Genomic DNA, 19,572 nt, shown 5'->3' on the forward strand with positions numbered 1-19,572 from the left:
GTCTTGCTGTGTTTAAATTCATCCTCGTTCCTCCCCTCCCAAAACCAGACCTTTCATTCCCATCTGTATTTGTCCTCCCTAGATTCTGCGCTGCCTTTAAGGCACGATATGCCCTTAGAGCTTGGGAATTCCTGTACACAAAAGGTCCCCCTGCCTTCTATGTTCCAAGAGCCCTGGCAAGCCCAAGCGTTGTGCAAATACCTGCAGCTCGGGATGCAGTGGGAACGCTGCTTTACTGTGTTGCAGATTGCACTGCCAGCCAAGGAACCCTGTGGGGAAGAGGTTTGGATTTTTGGCACGGCTTGCGCGTGGTAGAGCTCTCTACTCACTTACGAGCTTCTCTGGAGGTGTTAGTGGAGGAATCTTATGGCTGGAAAGAATAGTTGGCCAAGTATAAAGCCCGATTTCGGTTGTTGTCCCTCTGTGTTCGGGGAGGGAGAGGGCTGAAAGCAGTGGTTGACTGTTTTATTGCTAACAGCTTTGAAAACTGCTTTGAGCAGAAAATAATGGAGGGATCTGATTTAATTTTAAAGCGGTCTTTTGCCCGCTGTGAAAGTACGGCATGGCTGTAGCCCTGTGTTGGCTGGAGGCAGCAGTCATCTGGACAGGAGGCATGTCAGAATGCTCTTTCATGCCAAACACTGGGCTGTGCCAAGGTACTTCCGTCCGGAGCTGCAACCCCTCCGTCTGCGCCTCTTCACCATTTGCACGCGTTTCCCCAAACCGGTGACTAACTCCCCTCCTTTCTCTTTCTCTCCTCACCTAACGCAGGATGTGGGTTTGGAAAGTGGGCTGGCGTCTACCCTTCTTCCCCACAGGGTTCGGGGTTTTTGATGTGTCACTATTGGGAATTGTTCTGATGTTGCCCCGCTCCTGTTCCAAAAACTATGACCCCCTTCTGCCCTGTACGGATGGGACTTAAGCGTCCGTTCCAAATGGAAGTACGTTGTAAGAAGTGCTGGCCCATATAAGCTAGATGTGATCTCAAATCAACTCTCCCCAGTGTTACTAGTATGTGTATATATAGATGTGATTTCTAATAAAATTCAATTCTTCAAGGCTCAAATTAGGTTCTGGAGGCGAAGGTTGCGAAGAAAGGGAGGTGCTCATAATGCCATTGATTGTATAGTAGCTAATGCTTGTACAACGACCACACCTTGCAGTTGTGAAAACAAAACAGGTTCAGACATGGTGGTCTGATTCTCTTCTGCATTTCCCCTGGGAAAGTCACCCTCACCCCCCACCCCTTCCCCCTATGTATAGGCTACAATGCTGCTGTTCTGAATCTGGGGATATTCAGGCTGTGCATTACACAGGTGAAGAGATGGGGGGGTGGAAGTCAAGCCTGGTGCTTTTTCTGGGGGGGGATTTCTGTATCTAGGCTGCCAAGCCTTCTCCAAGTCACTGTCTCTTCCAGGTGACTTATGCCATTTCTTCCAGATTTTTAGATGAATAGGCTAGACTTTGCAAAACAGAGATACATTACCAGTTTATTTAAAGCTCTACAAATGCACATATTTCACTAGGCTGGAAAGAGAGATATTGGCTAGGGTGAGCTTAAGAATTGGGCACAGTGTGATGAGCGGTGATATGTGGCCAGGGTGAGAGAACTGCTGCAGCAGGAATGATGTCTTGCTTTGCTTAGAGTGTACTTCCATGCCTGTTTCTCTTTCCTTAGGTCAATTGTGAGGAGCTGAGCACCCTCCCTCCCCTCCCCTCTGATCGGATTCCTTGTAAATGAAGCTCACTCGCTCTCTGAGGACCAGACCTCACTGATGACTGGGAAGCAAAGAGTACCCAGGAAAGCACTTTTACCACGGAATCCATCTCAGGACCACCAGGAACTCATCTTCTAAGTAAAATCTGTGCCCCTTCTGTGCAGACCCGATGTCTGCTGCAATGGATACAGAATCTACATATTCGGGATACTCCCACTACTCAGGTCACTCCAAAAAAGCCCACAGACAAGGGTAAGGAAATGTTTATTTTTAATTACTTGCTGCTCTAAGCTAGGACGTGTCCTGTGGAAAAAAACTGTAAGCCAGGATGAAGTCAGTGGGGCCACGGCTCTGGAGGAGATACATGTGGAGAGTCCTCATGAGGAACCCAGTGAAGAGGCTGGAAGAAATAATGCTGCTAATTTAATGATACTGAACCTGCTGGATGCACCCTGGGGTCATGCATGGCCAGAAAGGTTGGGAAAGCACCAGCAGAAGGAAAAGATCACTTAAGTCTGCTCTTAAAGTGTGAGGGTTGAGTAGAGTCTCTGGGGAGAAGACGTGTCAGACTTCCTAAATGGTTAATTGCCAATTGTTTTCTCTTCAGATGCCATTTCTTTATTGTGTAATAATAAGGTTTCCTATTGCTCCCCACTCTCCTCCTGGCTACTCTGTTGTTGGTGTGTTGGGTTTTTTTAATAGAATTTGAGTGGTACTTGAGTCCACAACAAGTCCTTTATCAGCATTGATTGGATTAGAAGTCAGGCTTTTCTGAACTTGAATAGCGAGTCCTCCTTGTTGTGGTAGTTCAGCAGCCTCAAAAACCATCTTGCTCTAAAACTTCTGATTACTTGGAAACATTATCCTTGTTTTTTTCTTGCATCATCATTAGTCTTACATGCAAAACATGTGCCACTTACAGTCTTTGCAACTTAGAACTGAGCTGGTCTGAAATAACTTTGCATTTCAGAAGCGATTACCCTGTGTGGTTGGAAAAAGAATTCTTCCATTAAATGAAGTCTCTTTGCTCGCAGTCCAGTTATTGAGTAAAACATCTCTTGTTTGCCTTTTCTCCCTTCTTTAACACCCCCACCCCCAATACGTATTGCGCTTGGAAGCTTAGAATGCAGTGTGGAAAGATGACTTCAAAGTTCCCAAAACAACATACAAAATCCTAGAGCCTCTTACTGCAAACAGGGAAAAGTCTCATCCCATGAAACCTTTGGGCTTTGGTAATTCCAAGAGAGATGCAGTGGAGCAAGCAGAGCTGGGACACTGGATGCTCCTAAGCTGGTCCCTGAGCACAGTGAGGGTCTCTGGTGCAAAGGCTGCTTTCCTGTTCAGGTAGGAAGGGGGAGGAAAATATTGGTGAGCAGATTGGTGGGGCTTAACTCATCTTGAGAGATTCTCAGACGAGAAGCCATGAGGTCTACAAGGATGCTCTGGAAGTAGGCACTACCCTAGTACCCTTGATGTTCTTTTGGTGAGCAGATTGGTGGGGCTTAACTCATCTTGAGAGATTCTCAGATGAGAAGCCATGAGGTCTACAAGGGTGCTCTGGAAGTAGGCACTACCCTAGTACCCTTGATGTTCTTGTTCTTGCTCTCTTTGTATGAGCTTAACTGGGGTTGATTAACCAGTGGAAATAAACTTCACCAATTGTCCTATAGTGTTAAGGTCCTAGCTGACAAGACTCGACGCTGCAGGAACTAAAGCTGTCTTGATTAATTCCTCGTGTTAACAAGTCCCCATGAGACACTTTATTGCTGGTGGAGAGCTGTGTAGACCCGTTAATCCCAAACGCAGTTGCCAGTTGTTTGGAGAATGCAAGCTTCCCTTTTGAGCACAGCAGTGCCAGAGTCTGTTTTAAGAGAAGCTGAGGTGGTGGGGATGTACGCCGGTCCCCTTTGCTCCTCTCTTCAATTACTGAGAGGGTAGACTGTCCCAGCCACCAAGCTGTAGGCTGCTCTGCGCAAGGTCCATTTCTATCTCTTCCGAAGCTTGTTTTGTCACAGATTGAGTCAATACCGATGAAGCGATGGGCAAGCATGACTATGACCTAATGCAGGTAAAGATCTAGCAGAATCCAGGCCCTCCTCCAGAAACTATCTGGTAACATTGTTCTCCCCTTGCTCTGTTTGGAAAAGGAGTCGGGACCGGCACAAATCACCACGAAGCAAAGATGGCAGTCGGTCTGAGAAGTCCGTCACTATCCAGACACCTCCTGCAGAGCCGCTGCTTGGGAACGATGCCTCTCGGGCGGAGGAGGGACAGGTAAGGAGGGAGTGAAAGCAAACATGGAGTGTGGTTTCTGGAACAGAGCGTATGACTTACTGGCACGAGTAGAAAAAAGTGTTGCTCACGTGCTGTTAGTAAAGAATCACAACTCATGGGCACCCTTTATTCATGCATAAAGCCAAGGTCTCCATCAGTTTTGTCTTTTTCGGAGAGCATTATCTTTGACAGCACCAGTGCTGATTTGACTACTCCTGGGGCACTAATTTGCCTCTGTCTTTAGAGTGTCATTTGCCAAGCTCTATAGAAACGTCTTGTTTTCATCATGTCACTGTGCATTATTCAGGTCAACCCTTTCACCTGCACGTGCGCTTTCGTTTTTAAGCAGCGTTTGCTCTGGGTAATTGTGTAAAGCACATGAGGACCGGGATCCCAGTAGGGAAAGGAGGCAAGAAATGTAAAATGAATGTGAAATAGCTGGGAAAGGAGGGTGAACTCAGTGAAAGCTAGTATATTAACACTGGGTTAAATAAAGAATGGAATAATGCTGGCTTTAAATTGCACCTACGATGGATCCAGTACTCTCTCTGCTCTAGCAGTTGATGTGAAGGTGCATATTCATTTTCAAATAACGGCTGATGCTGCAAGACATAGAGTGCAGGATGTTTCAGTGCCTCCTGGGTTGGATTTGGGGTGTGTTAATCCTTGCCTGTGGGGCTCCACCTCTGCCCTTTCCAAAAACAAAACCCAAAAGATGCCCAGTTTCCACCCAAATTCCGTATGGTAGTACTTGCTACAGTATTCATGTAGCTACAGGTGGGCTCACTTCATGTACTGCCATTTGGTATTTTGTAATCAGATGCTTGTTTTCATGAGTCCCAGGTATTACTTAAAGTAGATGTAAAGGTGCTGGTGAATTCTTAAGCCCTTGTTTTCATGCAGACCTCCTCAATGCGAATTAGAGTCAAAGCAAAATAAGTTGATGTGTGAACAAGATTTCTTCTAGGGAGCCGGGTGCCCTAGGCTGGACCCCAACAGCTTTGTACCACGGCAGATTTAGACTCCTATTTCCATATAACTGCATGATTTTTCGCTTGTGCCACTTTAAAGTGGGGAGAGCTGTTACAAAGGGTGAGCTGGGACTGGAGTTGCCTGTTGTCTTCTGGGCTGTAGCCTTAAGCTGCTGTGGTGTTTCTGTCCCTTCTCTCTTCTGCACAGTTTCTCAGTCCATCAGATGGAGGAAACTATGCAGAGCTATTTCATGTATAAACATAAAATAGTTGAAATGCTTAGGTTGCTTTACTGGAGATGCTGGCAAAGAAGGAAATATGATAGGATTATGCTGCCTTTCAGGACATACTACAATGCAGCTATCTCTTCTGGGGCCTCTGTTTTGGTGAGAAGTGACTCAAAAAACCCTCGTATTAATTCAAGATGCTGACTGTTTGTGGTTGGTCTGTCTCAAAACCCTACTGCTCTAGGCATGGGAGGTATTCATGTCTTGGAGTGCCTTAGAAGTTAAATCCCTGGAGTTGTTCAAAGTAGTTGTGCTGCCTCTGTCTACTTCTTTCCCAAAAATTCTTGAAGACTCTTTCCTGTAACTCTCTTAAAGAAGTGAATAAAGGTTTAAAATTATGCCTCTTTCCTTAAAACACAGTGCTTTGATCAGCACCTGTAGTTGCAGAAGTCTGGGGGAAGGTGTAAATCCTACTAGTGACACAGGCTGCAGGAAGATAGGCTCAGGAGGGTAGAAAGAAGAGCAAAACATGTGCTTCTGAATGGGCGTTGCAGCTGCAAAGGTGTCAGGTGCCAAGCAACAAAGCGCATGCATTCCCACTGTTTGGTGTGTATTTGTGGGAAGCATCAGGAGTCTTCATGTGCATGAGTCACTCCAGCAGCAGCTGTGAGTCAAATCCATACATGTCAGTGTAACTCTTTGGCCGTGCCAGCGTCAGGAAGGAGCAATGGGAGGCATCGTGGGATGGGAGAACTAGCTTGCAGAAGTCCTCTGATATTAGCTAGGGAAGAAACGAGACTTTCAGAAAACATTAATGTAATCTGAAGCTTGACTGTATGGCAACTCTATTTTACATAAGCTTGTTTGTGGCAGAGTGGCTTCTGACAATGTCCTGGACTCTAATACCAGAGCTACTTGGTAGTTTAGGATCCTCTAAATTTAAAGCCCCATACCTGAAAATACCCTCTCTGAACACCTGCAGTTTGTTGGTTTAACCAAACTTTTATTAGAATACGTCAGCTATTGAGGGCAGTGCTACTGTAGAGGAGGATAAAAGAAAACAAAGTGGAGGAACTTGCTGGAAGTGTGGTTGCTTCAGTTACGGATGGAAAAATAATGTGTGAATGTGTTTTTGATTGTGTAACAACAACAACAACTGGCTTGAAACACTGAAATGAAAGTTTCCCTTCCAGGTGCTTCTGTGGTGCGCTTGCACCGCAGAATTTGTGGGCTGGAAGAGTGCTAGTCCCTACCCTGCACATGGGAACTGATGATTACTGCAGTTTCCAAGAGTTATGTGATACTACTTGTTAAGTGTGCTGGAAGAGGAACCTCTGGGGTACAGTCAGTGGCATAGCAAGTTGAGCTACCTGCTCTACGGTTACAGGTTTTTTAACACCTAACGTTTATAGTCACTGGTTTGGACAAGTTGCTGTTGTTTCCAAACCCTTGTTAATTTTCAGGGTTGATTATTCAATATATTGAAGATGTTGCTTTTGCCTTTTTTTTTTTCCTGCGACTTAAGTCTGTTGCAGCAATCTTTTTCCAAGCAAGAAAAATAGAAGACCTGGAAGGAATAACCTGATTGTTTCAATATTATTTTTGTTTATTTCTTCCTCCCTCAGGATGACAACTGGGGTGAGACCACGACAGCAATCACAGGCACCTCTGAGCACAGCATTTCCCAGGAGGACATTGCCCGGATCAGTAAGGATCTGGAGGACAGCGTTGGGTTGGACTGCAAACGTTACCTGGGCTTAACAGTGGCAGCTGTTCTCGGACTCCTTGTCTTCCTTACCCCCATCGCCTTCATTCTGTTACCCCAGATCCTGTGGCGGGATGATCTGGAGCCGTGTGGTACTGTCTGTGAGGGACTGTTCATCTCTGTGGCGTTTAAACTCCTCATTCTTCTGATTGGGACCTGGGCTCTGTTTTTCCGCCAGCCTAAGGCAGATATACCAAGGGTGTTTGTGTTTCGGGCCCTTCTGTTGGTCCTCATATTCCTGTTTGTGTTTTCCTACTGGCTCTTTTACGGCGTTCGCATCTTGGACTCGAAGGACACCAATTACCAAGGAATAGTGCAGTACGCCGTGTCTCTGGTGGATGCTCTGCTTTTCATTCACTACCTGGCCATTGTGCTGCTGGAGCTGCGGCAGCTGCAGCCCATGTTCACTGTCAAAGTAGTTCGGTCAACGGATGGAGAGTCGCGGTACTACAGCTTGGGGCACTTGAGGTAGGTACAAGTCCTTGAAGGCCGGCGGTGTAGATAAGTGTGGCTATGCCGTAGCGCGAAGCTTTTGTACGTGTGATACCGCTGGTTTCTGAATCCTCCCCTAGAGGAGCCCTGGGGTCTCTCCAAAGTTACCAGACCGAACTTTTCTTCCCGACTGCAAGTGTGGGAGGGGTTGTCCCTGCTTCAGAGGAGTCCTGTGCGTTTCTGTAAATGAAAAGAGCTGATGGCACAACTTGAGGCTGGTCATTGGGATAAACCTGATGAGATCTTTAAGATCCTTCTCCAGGCTTCTTCCCCTGTCCCCTTACTGGGGACTTTTGGGTTTTTTTTGGCAGTGCTACACTGCTTCTGGTTTGGTTCTGTAGCATGATGCTCTTTGCCATAGGTATGGATCAGTTTGATGGGTCAGATGTATCTGGGAGTGTTTGGGAGCTGTGCAGTATCTATAGGTATGACACATGCATGCCTGCTTCCAGCTTCCTGCTGGGATTGATGCTTCACTCAGCAAAGGTACAAGAAAGGACGGGTGTCTCAATCTCCTTAGTTCCTGTGTCCTGTGAAGCTCTCTAGAAATCTCTTAGTTCCTGTACCCTGTGAAGCTGGTAGCTGAGCTCTGAAGATGACTCCCCAGACTATGTGCACTTAAACATCTGTTCTGCTTATCCTGTCCAGACCCCTATGGCATGTGTATCTATTGCAGATGGAGAGATTAGTGTCTGCTGGTTTAAGTGGATGTAGGAACAGTCTCCTGTAGCCATTAGCTTAGCAATGGAATTGCTTTGAAGCAGATTTAGTGGTTGAAGCTCAAGTCTGGGAGTTGACTCCTGGATGATGTTTCTGGCTTAACGGAAGAACTCAAGGCCTTTTGGGTGAGATAAGTCTGAGCTCTGCTATTATTTTCCTTTTCTGTAAAATGTGGAAAGCCCCTCTTCGGTAATGGAAGTGCTCCCATTGACTTAATGAAAGGTCACCTTCAGGGTTTAAAAAAATGAACTCTGCTGGTTTGTGGGATGGGGCTTGATGGGCATGGTGGTGTGTGGTGGGTTTTTTTGTCTGTGTGGTGTTGTGTGGTGTGGTGGTTTTTTGGGGTTTTTTTTCTGTAACGGTTGGACTTGATGATCTTACAGGCCTTTTCCAACCTTAGTGATTCTGTGATTTTCTTGTGAAACCAATTTATTTTCTTTTTTTAACTTAAAAATTCCTCTGTGGTACCTGACACATCCAGCGTAGCCTTTAACACTAGGAAGAAGGAGAGATGACTATCAAAGAGTTCCCCTGTGCCACAGCTTTGTGCCTTGAGATGTGCTGGGGCAGTTCTCTAACAAGTGAATTCTGCACAGAAAGTTCAGTACATATATGTGTATACCTATATACACACAGAGTATGCAGGTTTGGTTTGAGAGACTGTGGTGGATTGTGGGCTTCTGTTCAGAGGAATTAAGATCCTCCCCTGCCAAAGTCTGCATGCCTGGCTTTAACCATGTAAGTAACCTTGCCATTGGAGGGAAAGTATTTGCTCGAGGATCAAGGCCTAAATATTTAATAGCACATGTGTTTAAAAACGGTGTTCTCTTCAATTCTCTCTTTGCAGCAAGGTTTTGAAATGCCTTGGGTGATGCGGGGGCAGCAAAGAGTTGTAAAACCTAGGGTGAAATCTGAGATGCATGAAAAATTAATAACTCCTGATTTGTTTGCAAGCTGATTGCAAATTTTGTTTGGCATATTGAATCCAACCCATGCAGCATGTAGATGCTTCAGTGTCTTGTGTTACAGGAGAGTCTTGTCAAGCATGTCTAATAACAGTAAACTAGGGTTGCTTTTTCCTTAGTTTCTGATAGATGAGTGTAATGTGTGTTGACACATGTTTTGAAGCCTGTGTGTGTGTCTTTCTACCTTTACACTAGTAAAGATGAAGTGTGTAGGTTTGATCAGTGGCCAAGTGTCTCCCAACTAAGGGAGAGTTCATTCTCTCTCTTGCTACAAGCAACAGGGAGAGTTACTTGTGTGTAAATGGTGAGAACTGCTGGTCTTGATAGAGTGTGGCCCCAATGTGATAAACGCTCTAAGAAGTGAATGCAGTTGGTATCTCCTTCAGCTTCTAAAGGCTTAGGATTGCGAGATGTTTATGCGACACATGAGTAACGTGGGAGCTTTTGCACACCTTTGCAGCATAATTTTGCAAAGTTTCCATAAAGATCTTGACATGCTTGTTGGTGAAACATTGGCCAGGGTCCCAAGGGGCTGCCTTGTGCCTCTGGTCGGCTCTCCGGCTGAGGCACAGGGCTGGAATGGGAGGGTCTGTCGATGGGAAAATGTGGAGACGTGCAAGGCCAGTTTGGATTATTCAGGAAGACTGGAGAAGCAGCCTTGTGGGTGTGCTGGAGAGGTGGTTGTAGCTATGTTGGAGTATGCATATACTACTTGTTGCCGCCTCTGGGCTCTCCGTTTGCTGTCATGCACACTTGCCTCACCCCAGCACTTTTAAAGGGGTCTTAGATAGGTTGTGGGCTGCCGCCTGGAAGGAGGAATATGCTTTAACAGGTACAGCAATCTGACTGCCTATTGAAGTCAAAAGCTTGCTGCCTCAGTCCAGCCGTTTGTCCTCTTCACGCTCCCAAATATCTTCAGTTTTGCTCCCTGGCTGTCCATGGAGTCTGTCTCCCTCAACAGTCCAGCGTGGTCCGGAGAAGCTGATGGCGAGAAGGCTCTTCTCTTGTTCAGTGTTGCTTCTTGGAGTAGCTCTGGATTTTCCACAGGAAAATTGTGAACCTTTTTAATCCAAGGCTGAAACTTTCAAATTCTAGGGATTTTCTGATGTGGCAGTGGGAGCTGCTATGTAAGTGTGAGAACGACAGGCTTTCTGGGGGAGAAGGGAAGAAAACAATAGCTCAGCCGCCCTTCTGGAAAACCATGTTTTTGCCAGGCAGGGTACAGACAGGATTTTCCACCCTCCATGGCTCCAAATGTAGCTAAGAAGCTGAAAGTGCTGAGTTAGGTATTCCACTCCACCCCTGAGGGCCCTAGCTCCAGGAGGGTAAGCATATTTAGGAGTAGTTCCCCAAATTCATATTATAATCAACCTATTAATAGGCTGGCTTGGTCCCACCTCCAGCACTTTGGCTGTAACTTTTCTTCTGGGAAGCTTGACTGCCAAAACGAGCGTTCCCTCTGGCATTGATTCCGGAGCTGGGGGGGGAAGGTAAAAATTAAATCGGAGTTCCGATGAACGTGGTGCCAAGTCTCAGCTCACTGATTGCTCTGCTGCTCCTGGTAGTAAGGGTGGCCACGCGAGGGGACTGCTTTACGGTGGTACGTATGGGTAAAGAGCAAAGAATGGAGTAGACGCAAGAAAGGTCAAGGCTGGGAGGATGTGAGAGAGGTTGGGTGGGGATGCCTGGCAAGGCTTTTGAAAGCAACAACAAAGGGAAACAAAGGTGGGGGAGAGTAATAGTAGATAACTCTTCTGTTGAAAGGCTGATAGTTTCGTGAGCTGAGGCTTGGATTTGCAGCTGAGGCTTTGGTTTGTCACTAGGGATAGGGACACTGATGGCACCGGGACACTGATGGCACCTGTCAGTTCCTTCTGGATGGCTGATAAACTATGTAGGAAGAATGTTGCTGGAGAAAACTCTCCTTTTTTGTAGTTAGGGTGTTAAACATACTCCCTTCCTCTCTAGTGAATACTTTTTCCCCACCCTAGAGCTTTGCTAGTCTAGACAGCTCAAGAAAATGAATGGCTTCAAACACATGTGGTAATTACTGATCTTGCACATAGACTGAATGTTGGGCTCCAGTATAGTCTTGGTTTTCTGAGGTTAGAAATGCCTGAGAGTGGGTCTTTCTCCTCTGTTTTGCTCATCCCTGCAGTAGGGATATGAGGAGCAGGGCCATGATAGTTCGTCATGGGTCGGGCTGTATGAAGTACTGAGAGCTTCAGTCTGCTTTTCTGTCCTTCCTGCCACGGGCTTGCCTTTATGGACCAGCTGGCTGGGAAGCTAGTGGGGAGGCCTCTGTACGCCTGTGGAATCAGGGTACAGCTTCTGCAGACGGCTGTGAGCTGGTTGATGCTCTCTGTCCGTCTAATCAAGAGAAGCTTAGTACTCCAAAGTAGCAGCTCTGTATGGAAGAAGTCTGTTAGAGCATTGCCTGTACCCGGGTTACCCATCTGCATTTGGATGGATGTTTGCTGAACTGTGGTTTAAAAATCCAGGAAAGGAGCAGCTGCTTCCTCAAAACAGGTACCTGTCTCTGAAGAGCCTGTACCTTCCCTGCAGGAACTATCAATATCTTGTTGAGAAATCTCATGGCTTGCACATGCTCGCAAAAGAAAGTAGGTGCACACACGTTTTGTGGAAGGGGAAAACATTTAGCCTGTCTCCCAGCTGAACTGGAGGCAGCCGAGTAGCTGTTTCTTAGGTGGTGCGTGAGCCCTTACCTTTAATATAAACCAGAGCTGAAACAGAATTGCATGGTGGAAGCTGATGCTACTTTGGACCCAGCTGCTTTGGGTTGGCAGTCTTGTATCTATTGCATCCGTTGCTTAAAAACTGATCTCTAGGCTGTCAGTATTTACTGATCTAATCCGATGAGCGCTCTCTTGTCCGTGTCCCTTAGTGCCACTGGGACCGTGTTCATGGTGAGGGAGCGTGTAGAGAGCTAAGAAGTGGGAATACGCTTCTTCATACTCCAGCCTGCATTCGTAAACCTCGCACATCTGATCTTGCAACAACAAGGTGTTGCTCAAATATGCCTCCCCTTACCAAGGGTGATATTTTTCTAATGAAGAACATCTGTACAGTTCAAATGTTGACCAGAGTGCTCTTGCCTGGAGTTGTGTCAACACTTCCCGCTAGGTTATGCTGTCCTAAAATCTCCCTACCCCCCCAAAAGGAAAGCTTCCACCGCATATAGACACCTTTGTTTCTGTTTCTAGCGTGGTGAAATAATCAGCTTAACCACGGGTTTAGGAAGCTGGATCTCTTGCCTGAGGCAAGAGCTGCTGAAATCTTGCTGTCTTCTGGTGAAGGAACTTCATAATGTGTGTCGAATTGCATTGGTTGTTCGTAGGGTGACTGATCCCGTACACTTGTGGGCTATTTCTGTTTCCAGTCGGGCGATCAGAAGTGGGACTGCAGAACAAGCATTGGCGCGCGTGTGTGCAATGCTGTACCTGCCCAGCTGAGTCCTGCTGGAAGCACTCGGGGCTTGTGCGCTCTTCCTTCCACCCCGTGTGCGGTTTGCTTGGTCTGTGTTCCTAGGGACCAGGGGAATTACACTGGCCCTCCTTTCTCCTTGGGGTTTCTTCAGCCCTCACCATCTTCCGTTGTGATAAACACTGCAATGAAAGAGATCGAGCTGATGAGTTTTTATATTATTCTGTAGCAGAACATCTTACTGACTGTCCTGCTGCCTCGATTACAGGAGCTTCCTAGAATAGCGTGTTCCACAGACTAGCGACTTTGCAGAGCAGCTCTGTCGCCACGCAGGCTGGAGGCTCTGAAATTAGCCTCATTCCTGAATGCGTTTTTTTTCTGTCCTGAAATCTGTGCAAGGCACGCTGATGAGCATTTGTATGACTATCCCTCCCCCCTGCCCATCACCAAACCTGATGAGCTCCAGTGTTAAATAGTCTCTCCTCCCAAGAAATTCTGGGATAGCCGGCTAAATGGGTGTTAATTGCATCTGCAGGTGTGAAGCTCCTGAAGAAGCTTAGCTGTCTGCTCCAGAGCAGCTTCTGTAGCGCTAACTGAGAGGTGTCAGACTTGTGACCTCCAAGGCAATGCCTTCCCAGCAGTGCTTTACATAACTGGGTGTTTACAGCCACCTTTTTGCAACTCATTATCTCTGCAGCTGGGCTGCTTCTCCATGCTCCCATTCCTGAGCTTGCAGAACTCTCTGTCCACAGTTGTGTGGCATGGGCAGTTGAGCCTTAACACCCTTCAGACACCCCATGCCATGGAGCAGGGAAGGAAGCTCTGACTTGGGGCTGAGCTAATAATGACTTAATGGGAAAAGACTTCCAACCGCATTCTTAGTCACAGGCCATACCTTTCCCCTTCCCGCCTGTGTCTGCTGCCTCGCATCCAGGAGGATAGTGCTGCAGAGAGCGCTTCACCTGATTGCTCTTGCCGTGAGGGTACCCGTGGAATTGCAGAAGGAAATTTTGCAGTAGCCTCTGAAAAAAAAAAAAAAAAAAGGTGCTGTTGCCTGCTGAGCAGGGAGCAGTCTCCTTTGATGCTCCAGATGAGTTATGGGAACGGTGCCTTGTTCTGTTTTACGAGGGTCTGTCTGATGGTGCATGAGGGGTGTTGTCAGCAAAGACCAGATAGGACATCTTGGGTCAGAGCAACACCTCATTAAGAGGATGTTTGTTTGTGACAGTAGTGAAAGGCAGACTCCTGCAGTGCCAGGTGCTTCTCATTAGAGGGAAGGGAAAGTCTAGGATGGACCGTCAGCATCCGACTGCCTGCCCAACTCATCTGGGAGTTTCGGATGTGGTAAAGCCTGTCTCCAAAGCCTGGGAGGGCTCTGCTTTTCTGAAAGGAGCATGTTTTCCTAGCCTTATACCTTTCAGCATATGCTTTTCTTGATCTTTGGTGACCCCCGCCGCCCCTCGTGCACAGACCACCTCCCCTCTCCTTTCGCCAGAAGGAACGTGGCGTTGGGTGTGCAGGACCACAGCCCGGGTGCCAGTCGCATTGTGCTGCTGCAAATGCACCGGGCAGGAGTGGCGAGTGGTGATTGTTATACCCTGGAGCGGTCCCACATTTTTGGAATACTTAATACTTTAAAAGTTTACAAGCCTACTTGTAAGTGAAGGGCCCGCTGTCAATTATTAATCCCCCTGGCTAGTATGGTATTACTTGCTCCCCGACGGGGAGCTGCCAGGCTTCATCCTTCTGAAAGAGATGGTGTGGAGGAAATGCCATTGGTTTCATCTGCCGGGATTTCCCTTCTTGTTGGTTTGTCTTTCAAAATCAACGCTGCCCAGAAGTACAGGAACAGCATGCACGCCAGCCTACCCTGTACTTAAGGGGTTTGTCATGTAATTTCTTTTCCCCTGATGTTGGTGCCCTCCAAATCGCCTGTGTGTGCCACCCACGGAGACAGATGGTCTCCCTAAGCTGCTGAACAAATTTTGTGGCTGTGAAGATACTTTTATCTTCAAGTGCTGAAAAAAAAAAAAAAAAAAAAAAAAATCCACCCCCTCAACCTTTGACATCTGTTTCTTGTGGTGAGTGGTGAAATACAAATATTCTGCAAAGGAGTGAGCTGTGTGCCCTTTAGGGGAAAGGAGGAGGCTCACTTTTTGGTAAAAGTGCAAGAAATTGTGAATTTACAGTTCTCGTACAGCACAGTCAAGTAATGTGTCCAAGAAAACTGGAAGCCAATCTCCCTGACCCTACCCTGAAGGAATAAGGAAGAGTTAATAAGGGAGCTGGGTGGTAGTAAAAGAATTTATTTTATTTTTTTCCCCAAAAAACCCAAGGGCAATATTTTCGCTTATAACTTGATTCCCCTTCCAGCACTCGCTCCCCTTAAATGACCCTCTGTGTTTAAATTCCCTTTGTGCAGTTTAGGTCAAGGGGGGACCTCAGCTGACAGTTTGGGGAGAGCTACTCCCCAGCTGACAGCAAAACAGGCTGCTGGCACCGCAGTAAGGACCTTAGCTGCGGTTTGGGGGCTGATGACTCTGGCTTGCGCTCCCGAAGTCCTGGGAGGGGGTCATCTGCATCCTTGTTGGGGCTGGATTTTTGATGCTCGGCTCGGAACCGCGGACCACGTACCTGCAGCCCCAGCGTTGTTTGTAGGGTTGCTGGCGTCTCTTGCTTGTGCAAAGCCTGCTGGGGTGGAGCGATGCTGTGCAGGGAGGGCTGGGCTGTAGTTTGAGAGCTGATACTCCTCTGTCTGCAAGGGTCGGCTAGTGGGTAGCATCGATGCTGCTTTCCGTGTAGGCTTACAGGGAAATAATGCTCGTAGGTGTTGTGAGAGAAATGCTAGAAGTTGAAGCTGTTGTATTGACTCAAATGGCAAACTTCATGCAAAGTCTGGCCATGTTCATCCTGTCCCATGCTGGGGGTCGAGTAAGAGGTGGTCCTCTTTCCTGAGAGAGCACCCTACCAGGCTGCCCTTGGAACAAGAGCTGAATACTGCTGTTCCATGGCAGCAGCATCTAAATGTGAAGTCCTATTACAGCACTGAAGTTTTGGTGCCGGTAAAAGCTTTGAACACTTTCTGTTCTTTCCTTGGAATTAAAGTTGCATTTCTTAGCCTTCACTTAAAACCCCCACCCCACCCTTAGTTACTTCATAACTACTAATGTCACTTGAAGAATTCCTTGTCTAAAGACTCTGGCCTTATTTGATGCATGGTCAGGCTTTAAGTTATCTTTTGAAAATGTAGACTCTTATAAACTTCTTGCCATACCTGCTAGTTCCTGCCTTTTTTTTTTTCTTTTGAGGCTCAGACTAATCGGAGGCATAGCATACGTGTATGTTGGGAGAGGAAATGCGTCGCTGTCACGGATGATGCTAATCCCAGGGACTGGAAGTGGTAATCCAGGGTACTGCGTATTGCCGGCTGCTGCAAGGTTCCTAGGCGCTTGAGCGGGGCACAAGCTCGAGTTGGAGGCTAATGGGTGCCATGGTGCTCAGGACTCGGGGCAGTCTGGTATTTCATCCCTGAAGTGTCTGCACTAAGTGCCTGCATCACTCTTGCATGCAGGGTAGGCTCTTGCTCCCAACTCCTGTGTTCAGAAGGTAAAGCACACTTTGGTGTCAGCCTGTCCCCCCTCACTTGTTTGAAACTCCTTAAATCCTAAATATAACCTCAAGTGCATAGAAACTTTTCCAAGAGGTTAAGCCTCCCTCATAAATACTTGGTCCACCCCTCAATTACATAAATGTTTGATCGTAGTTTCACATCACTTCTTAAACTAATGCTGCTGAAAAAATTTATCCTGTCAACTGTCTGATCCTTCCTCACCCCTCCCAAAGAAATCTTGCCTGGTTGCGCAGGGATCTGGATGGTGGAACTGGTCATGTACCTCTCTATTATCTACATAGCTTTACAGTTTGTGTGTATATCTTTTTTCCTGTATTATTTAGCCCGCTTCAATTTCTGCAGTCTTTTTAACTGCCCTTTTGGTGCTTAAGGGTTACAAAGGCTTGTGGTGGCAGCAGAAAGGTGTGATGGGAAAGAGGCAGGACAGCATCCTCTCATGGCGGTGATGGTTTCATTGAAATGCCTGCATGAGGAGATAGGTTGTGCAGGTGCGTTGCTGCAGTCTGCCTGCAGAGCAGGAGCAACCCTCGGTGGCGCGCGGCTCTGTTCGCAAAGGTGTGCTCCTCTGCGGAGCTCGGGGAAAGGAGAGCATCAAGTCCTTGCTTCTCCCCTACCCAGCAGCCCTACAGGAGACCAGCCGTGGCCCAAACATGAGGGACAGGTCTCATGTCCCAGGTCACATCCCTTAAGGTGCAGAGCCGGACACGGTGCACCCCATGGCCGCTTATTGTTGCGGGCTTGGTGTAGAGTCAGATTGCCAGCTGCGAGGTGGGACTCTAAATTATTATCGTGAGTCATGCGGGTCTCCTTCCACGGGGCTCACTGGCCTCAATAGTCCGCTCAGCTATGGAGATGTTCGCCGTAAGATCGACTTCAGCAGTGTCCCTGACTCTCTCCAGTCGGTCGTGGGTCTGTGTTGAGTTGGGTGCGGACAAGTGGAGCCCGCTTGGGCTGCTGGCAGCTGGGTGCAACACCCGTAGGTGCCGGGGGAAGCTGGCTTGCCCCTTCTCTGTCAGCACCTGCATCTGTCTGGTGTGCCTGTTATCTGCCATGCTGTGCAGGTTCATGGGGACAGCTTGGCAGCAGCCTCCTCCCATCATCTTTTCACTGAGGTTGTCCCGTTTGTGCTCTTCTCTCACTGCCCTCCTTCCCAACCTGCCAATTTGCTCAGTAGATAAAGGAAGCCTTTCACAGCTTGGGTTTTGCTTCAGTGTGAGCAGACGTTAGGGTTTTTTTTTCTCCTAAATAAGCAAGTTAGTATTCTCACTAGCTCCCCTGAGGATGCCCCACCACTTTGCGAAACAGTGGTGTGGAGGCAGACCGCTTGGTGTGCTGGCGGTGCGCTCGGAAAACCCATTTCTGAGCTCTGGCGCGTGGATCCAGTAGCTGCTGCTCTCCAGGTCAGATTCGACTACTGCTGTCTCTTGAGAGTGCTGGGTTGAGCTTGTGGTGTGGATGTCTGGCCAGGCGTTGGTTCGGTTCGCTGTGGGTGTCTGGGGCATGGCGGATACATGGCCGGGCACCGGCAGCTCCTTTGCTCTCATCTTTTTTCTCTGTGTTGCAGCAGACCCTGGGGCAATGAGGTGCTGGTAGCAAGGGCTCAGTCTCTGCTTGATGAGAAGGTAGCACCTCCGCAGGTTTGAATGTTATATATGATCAAAGGGAAGTGGATGTCTCTAGTTTGAGAGCTGTTGGGGCATCTGCATGTGGTTATTGGTGTCTGAGGAACTGGTTGAAATCCAGCCCGAGCTGTTAGTGCCTGAAAGCTGCTGTTGTCCACTGGCTAATCCGTGAGTTACACCTTTTGGATTTAGTGGTTCTGCTAGGTATCTGCATGGTGAGTAAGTGCTTGAAAACAACCCCCCCCACACACTGCTCGTCTTGGAGAGGCGGTCTTGGCGTAGGAGGATGCGAGTGGTTTGCTCTGGAGCCTGCTGTCCTGGCAGCTGGCTTCCTCAGCCTTCGGGGGGAGAGGTTTGTCCTGCCGCGTGCTCAGGCTTTCACAAGCTGCTCTTTCAGATGCAGCCCCTGAAGCTGCTCTTGTTGTACGCTCACGTACCCGTCTCAGTGGATGGGCTGAGGTAATCAGTGCAACGTACCTTTGCCGCACGCTAACAAACTCCCCTTTGCTAGTCTGCGAGGGGGCTGGAAGACAGCCTTTCTGGTTACCTAGGCTGACCCCTCGCAATAAGGCATTCTAGAACTGCATACAGTGAACCTGGGATGACGCTTAGGCTCAGCAAGGGCTTAAGTCTTTCCTTTCTTGTGAAAAGAGTCCCCTGCCTCCCATAGGAAGCTCTTCTGGTGCTCCGGGACCTCCATTGTTTCTAAAACTCACATTAGACTTTTGCAGCTTATTTCTTATTTCATTTTCTATCTATTCATTTCTATTCTATTTCATTTCTATCATGAATACGATGTCGGGGGTAGTAAGTGTCCCTATGATCTTTGCCTGCCGTGGCACTGTGTACCGTGAAATGAGATATTCACTGTGCTACTGAGGAAGAGAAGTGTGGTGCTGTCACAGCATCAGACTTCAACACAGTGACTGTCTTTTTCTGGTAAATCATATTATTGGACCTTTTGGACCACTCTTCGAGCGAGAGGATTGCGCTCTCCTCCTCGCTATATATTACCATTAGTGTCTTGGGTTTTTGTCTTAGCTAATTATATTAGCTGCCACTATCAGCTCTTGGAAGTGGAAGCGAGGGCAGTGCAGCTGTTGGGAAAGCATTCATCGAAATTTGAAGTTCTACCGGTAAAGGTGACTGGGAAAAACATTCAGCCCATGTGCTGGTACCCTGAAGATCAGTTACTTTCCAGCCTGATACTTTGGGAAGTTTTCTCAGAAGGAAAATTGCAATGGGAGCATGCCTGCGGGTTTACTGGGGTTTTATAGCTGCTTGCTAAAACTTAGCACTCTGTACTTCTGTAGCAGCATCTTCTTAGTACTGGTCTGGGAGTACTTTTATAGCGTTCTTCAGGGAGGCTTAAATAAGTAGCTTGTTTGGGTCGTATGACATAAAGGAGTGGATTTTTTTTTTTTCCCAAAGTTTGGTCATACCATCCTGTAAAATCCTCTTATTTTAAAAGCTCCTGTTTCCATACTCACAACTTCTCTTCCAAATAAAAGAATTAGAACATAACAGCGACATTAGTAGTAGAGTTGCAGGGGTCCTTTCCTTTTTAGTCCATACTGGAGGGTTTTGGCTAGGCTGCTATTGAAGAAGACAAAAAAACCCAACCTGAAAATGAATCTGAATTCTTATTCAGAAAATCCGTACATTGAAATCCCTTCTGCATTAGCAGCGAACTATTGTGTTGCTTAGCTGGTGTGTTGATTCTGGTTTTTGTCTCAGGAAACA

General features: G+C 47.4%; 1 protein-coding gene across 1 annotated transcript in view; it reads left to right on the forward strand.

The window, feature by feature from the left end:
- Nucleotides 1-1,899: 1,899 nt before the first annotated feature.
- Nucleotides 1,900-19,572, forward strand: part of VANGL1 (VANGL planar cell polarity protein 1) — a 31,558-nt gene continuing 13,885 nt past the window's right edge. Inside the window, exons 1-4 of the mRNA XM_059822943.1 lie at nucleotides 1,900-1,970; nucleotides 2,916-2,921; nucleotides 3,866-3,992; nucleotides 6,816-7,423. Coding sequence (XP_059678926.1) covers nucleotides 1,900-1,970; nucleotides 2,916-2,921; nucleotides 3,866-3,992; nucleotides 6,816-7,423 — 812 coding nt within the window. The remainder of the gene's footprint in view (nucleotides 1,971-2,915; nucleotides 2,922-3,865; nucleotides 3,993-6,815; nucleotides 7,424-19,572) is intronic.

This window comes from Gavia stellata, chromosome 1 (genome assembly GCF_030936135.1).
Source record: "Gavia stellata isolate bGavSte3 chromosome 1, bGavSte3.hap2, whole genome shotgun sequence".
Taxonomy (NCBI): Eukaryota; Metazoa; Chordata; class Aves; order Gaviiformes; family Gaviidae; genus Gavia; species Gavia stellata.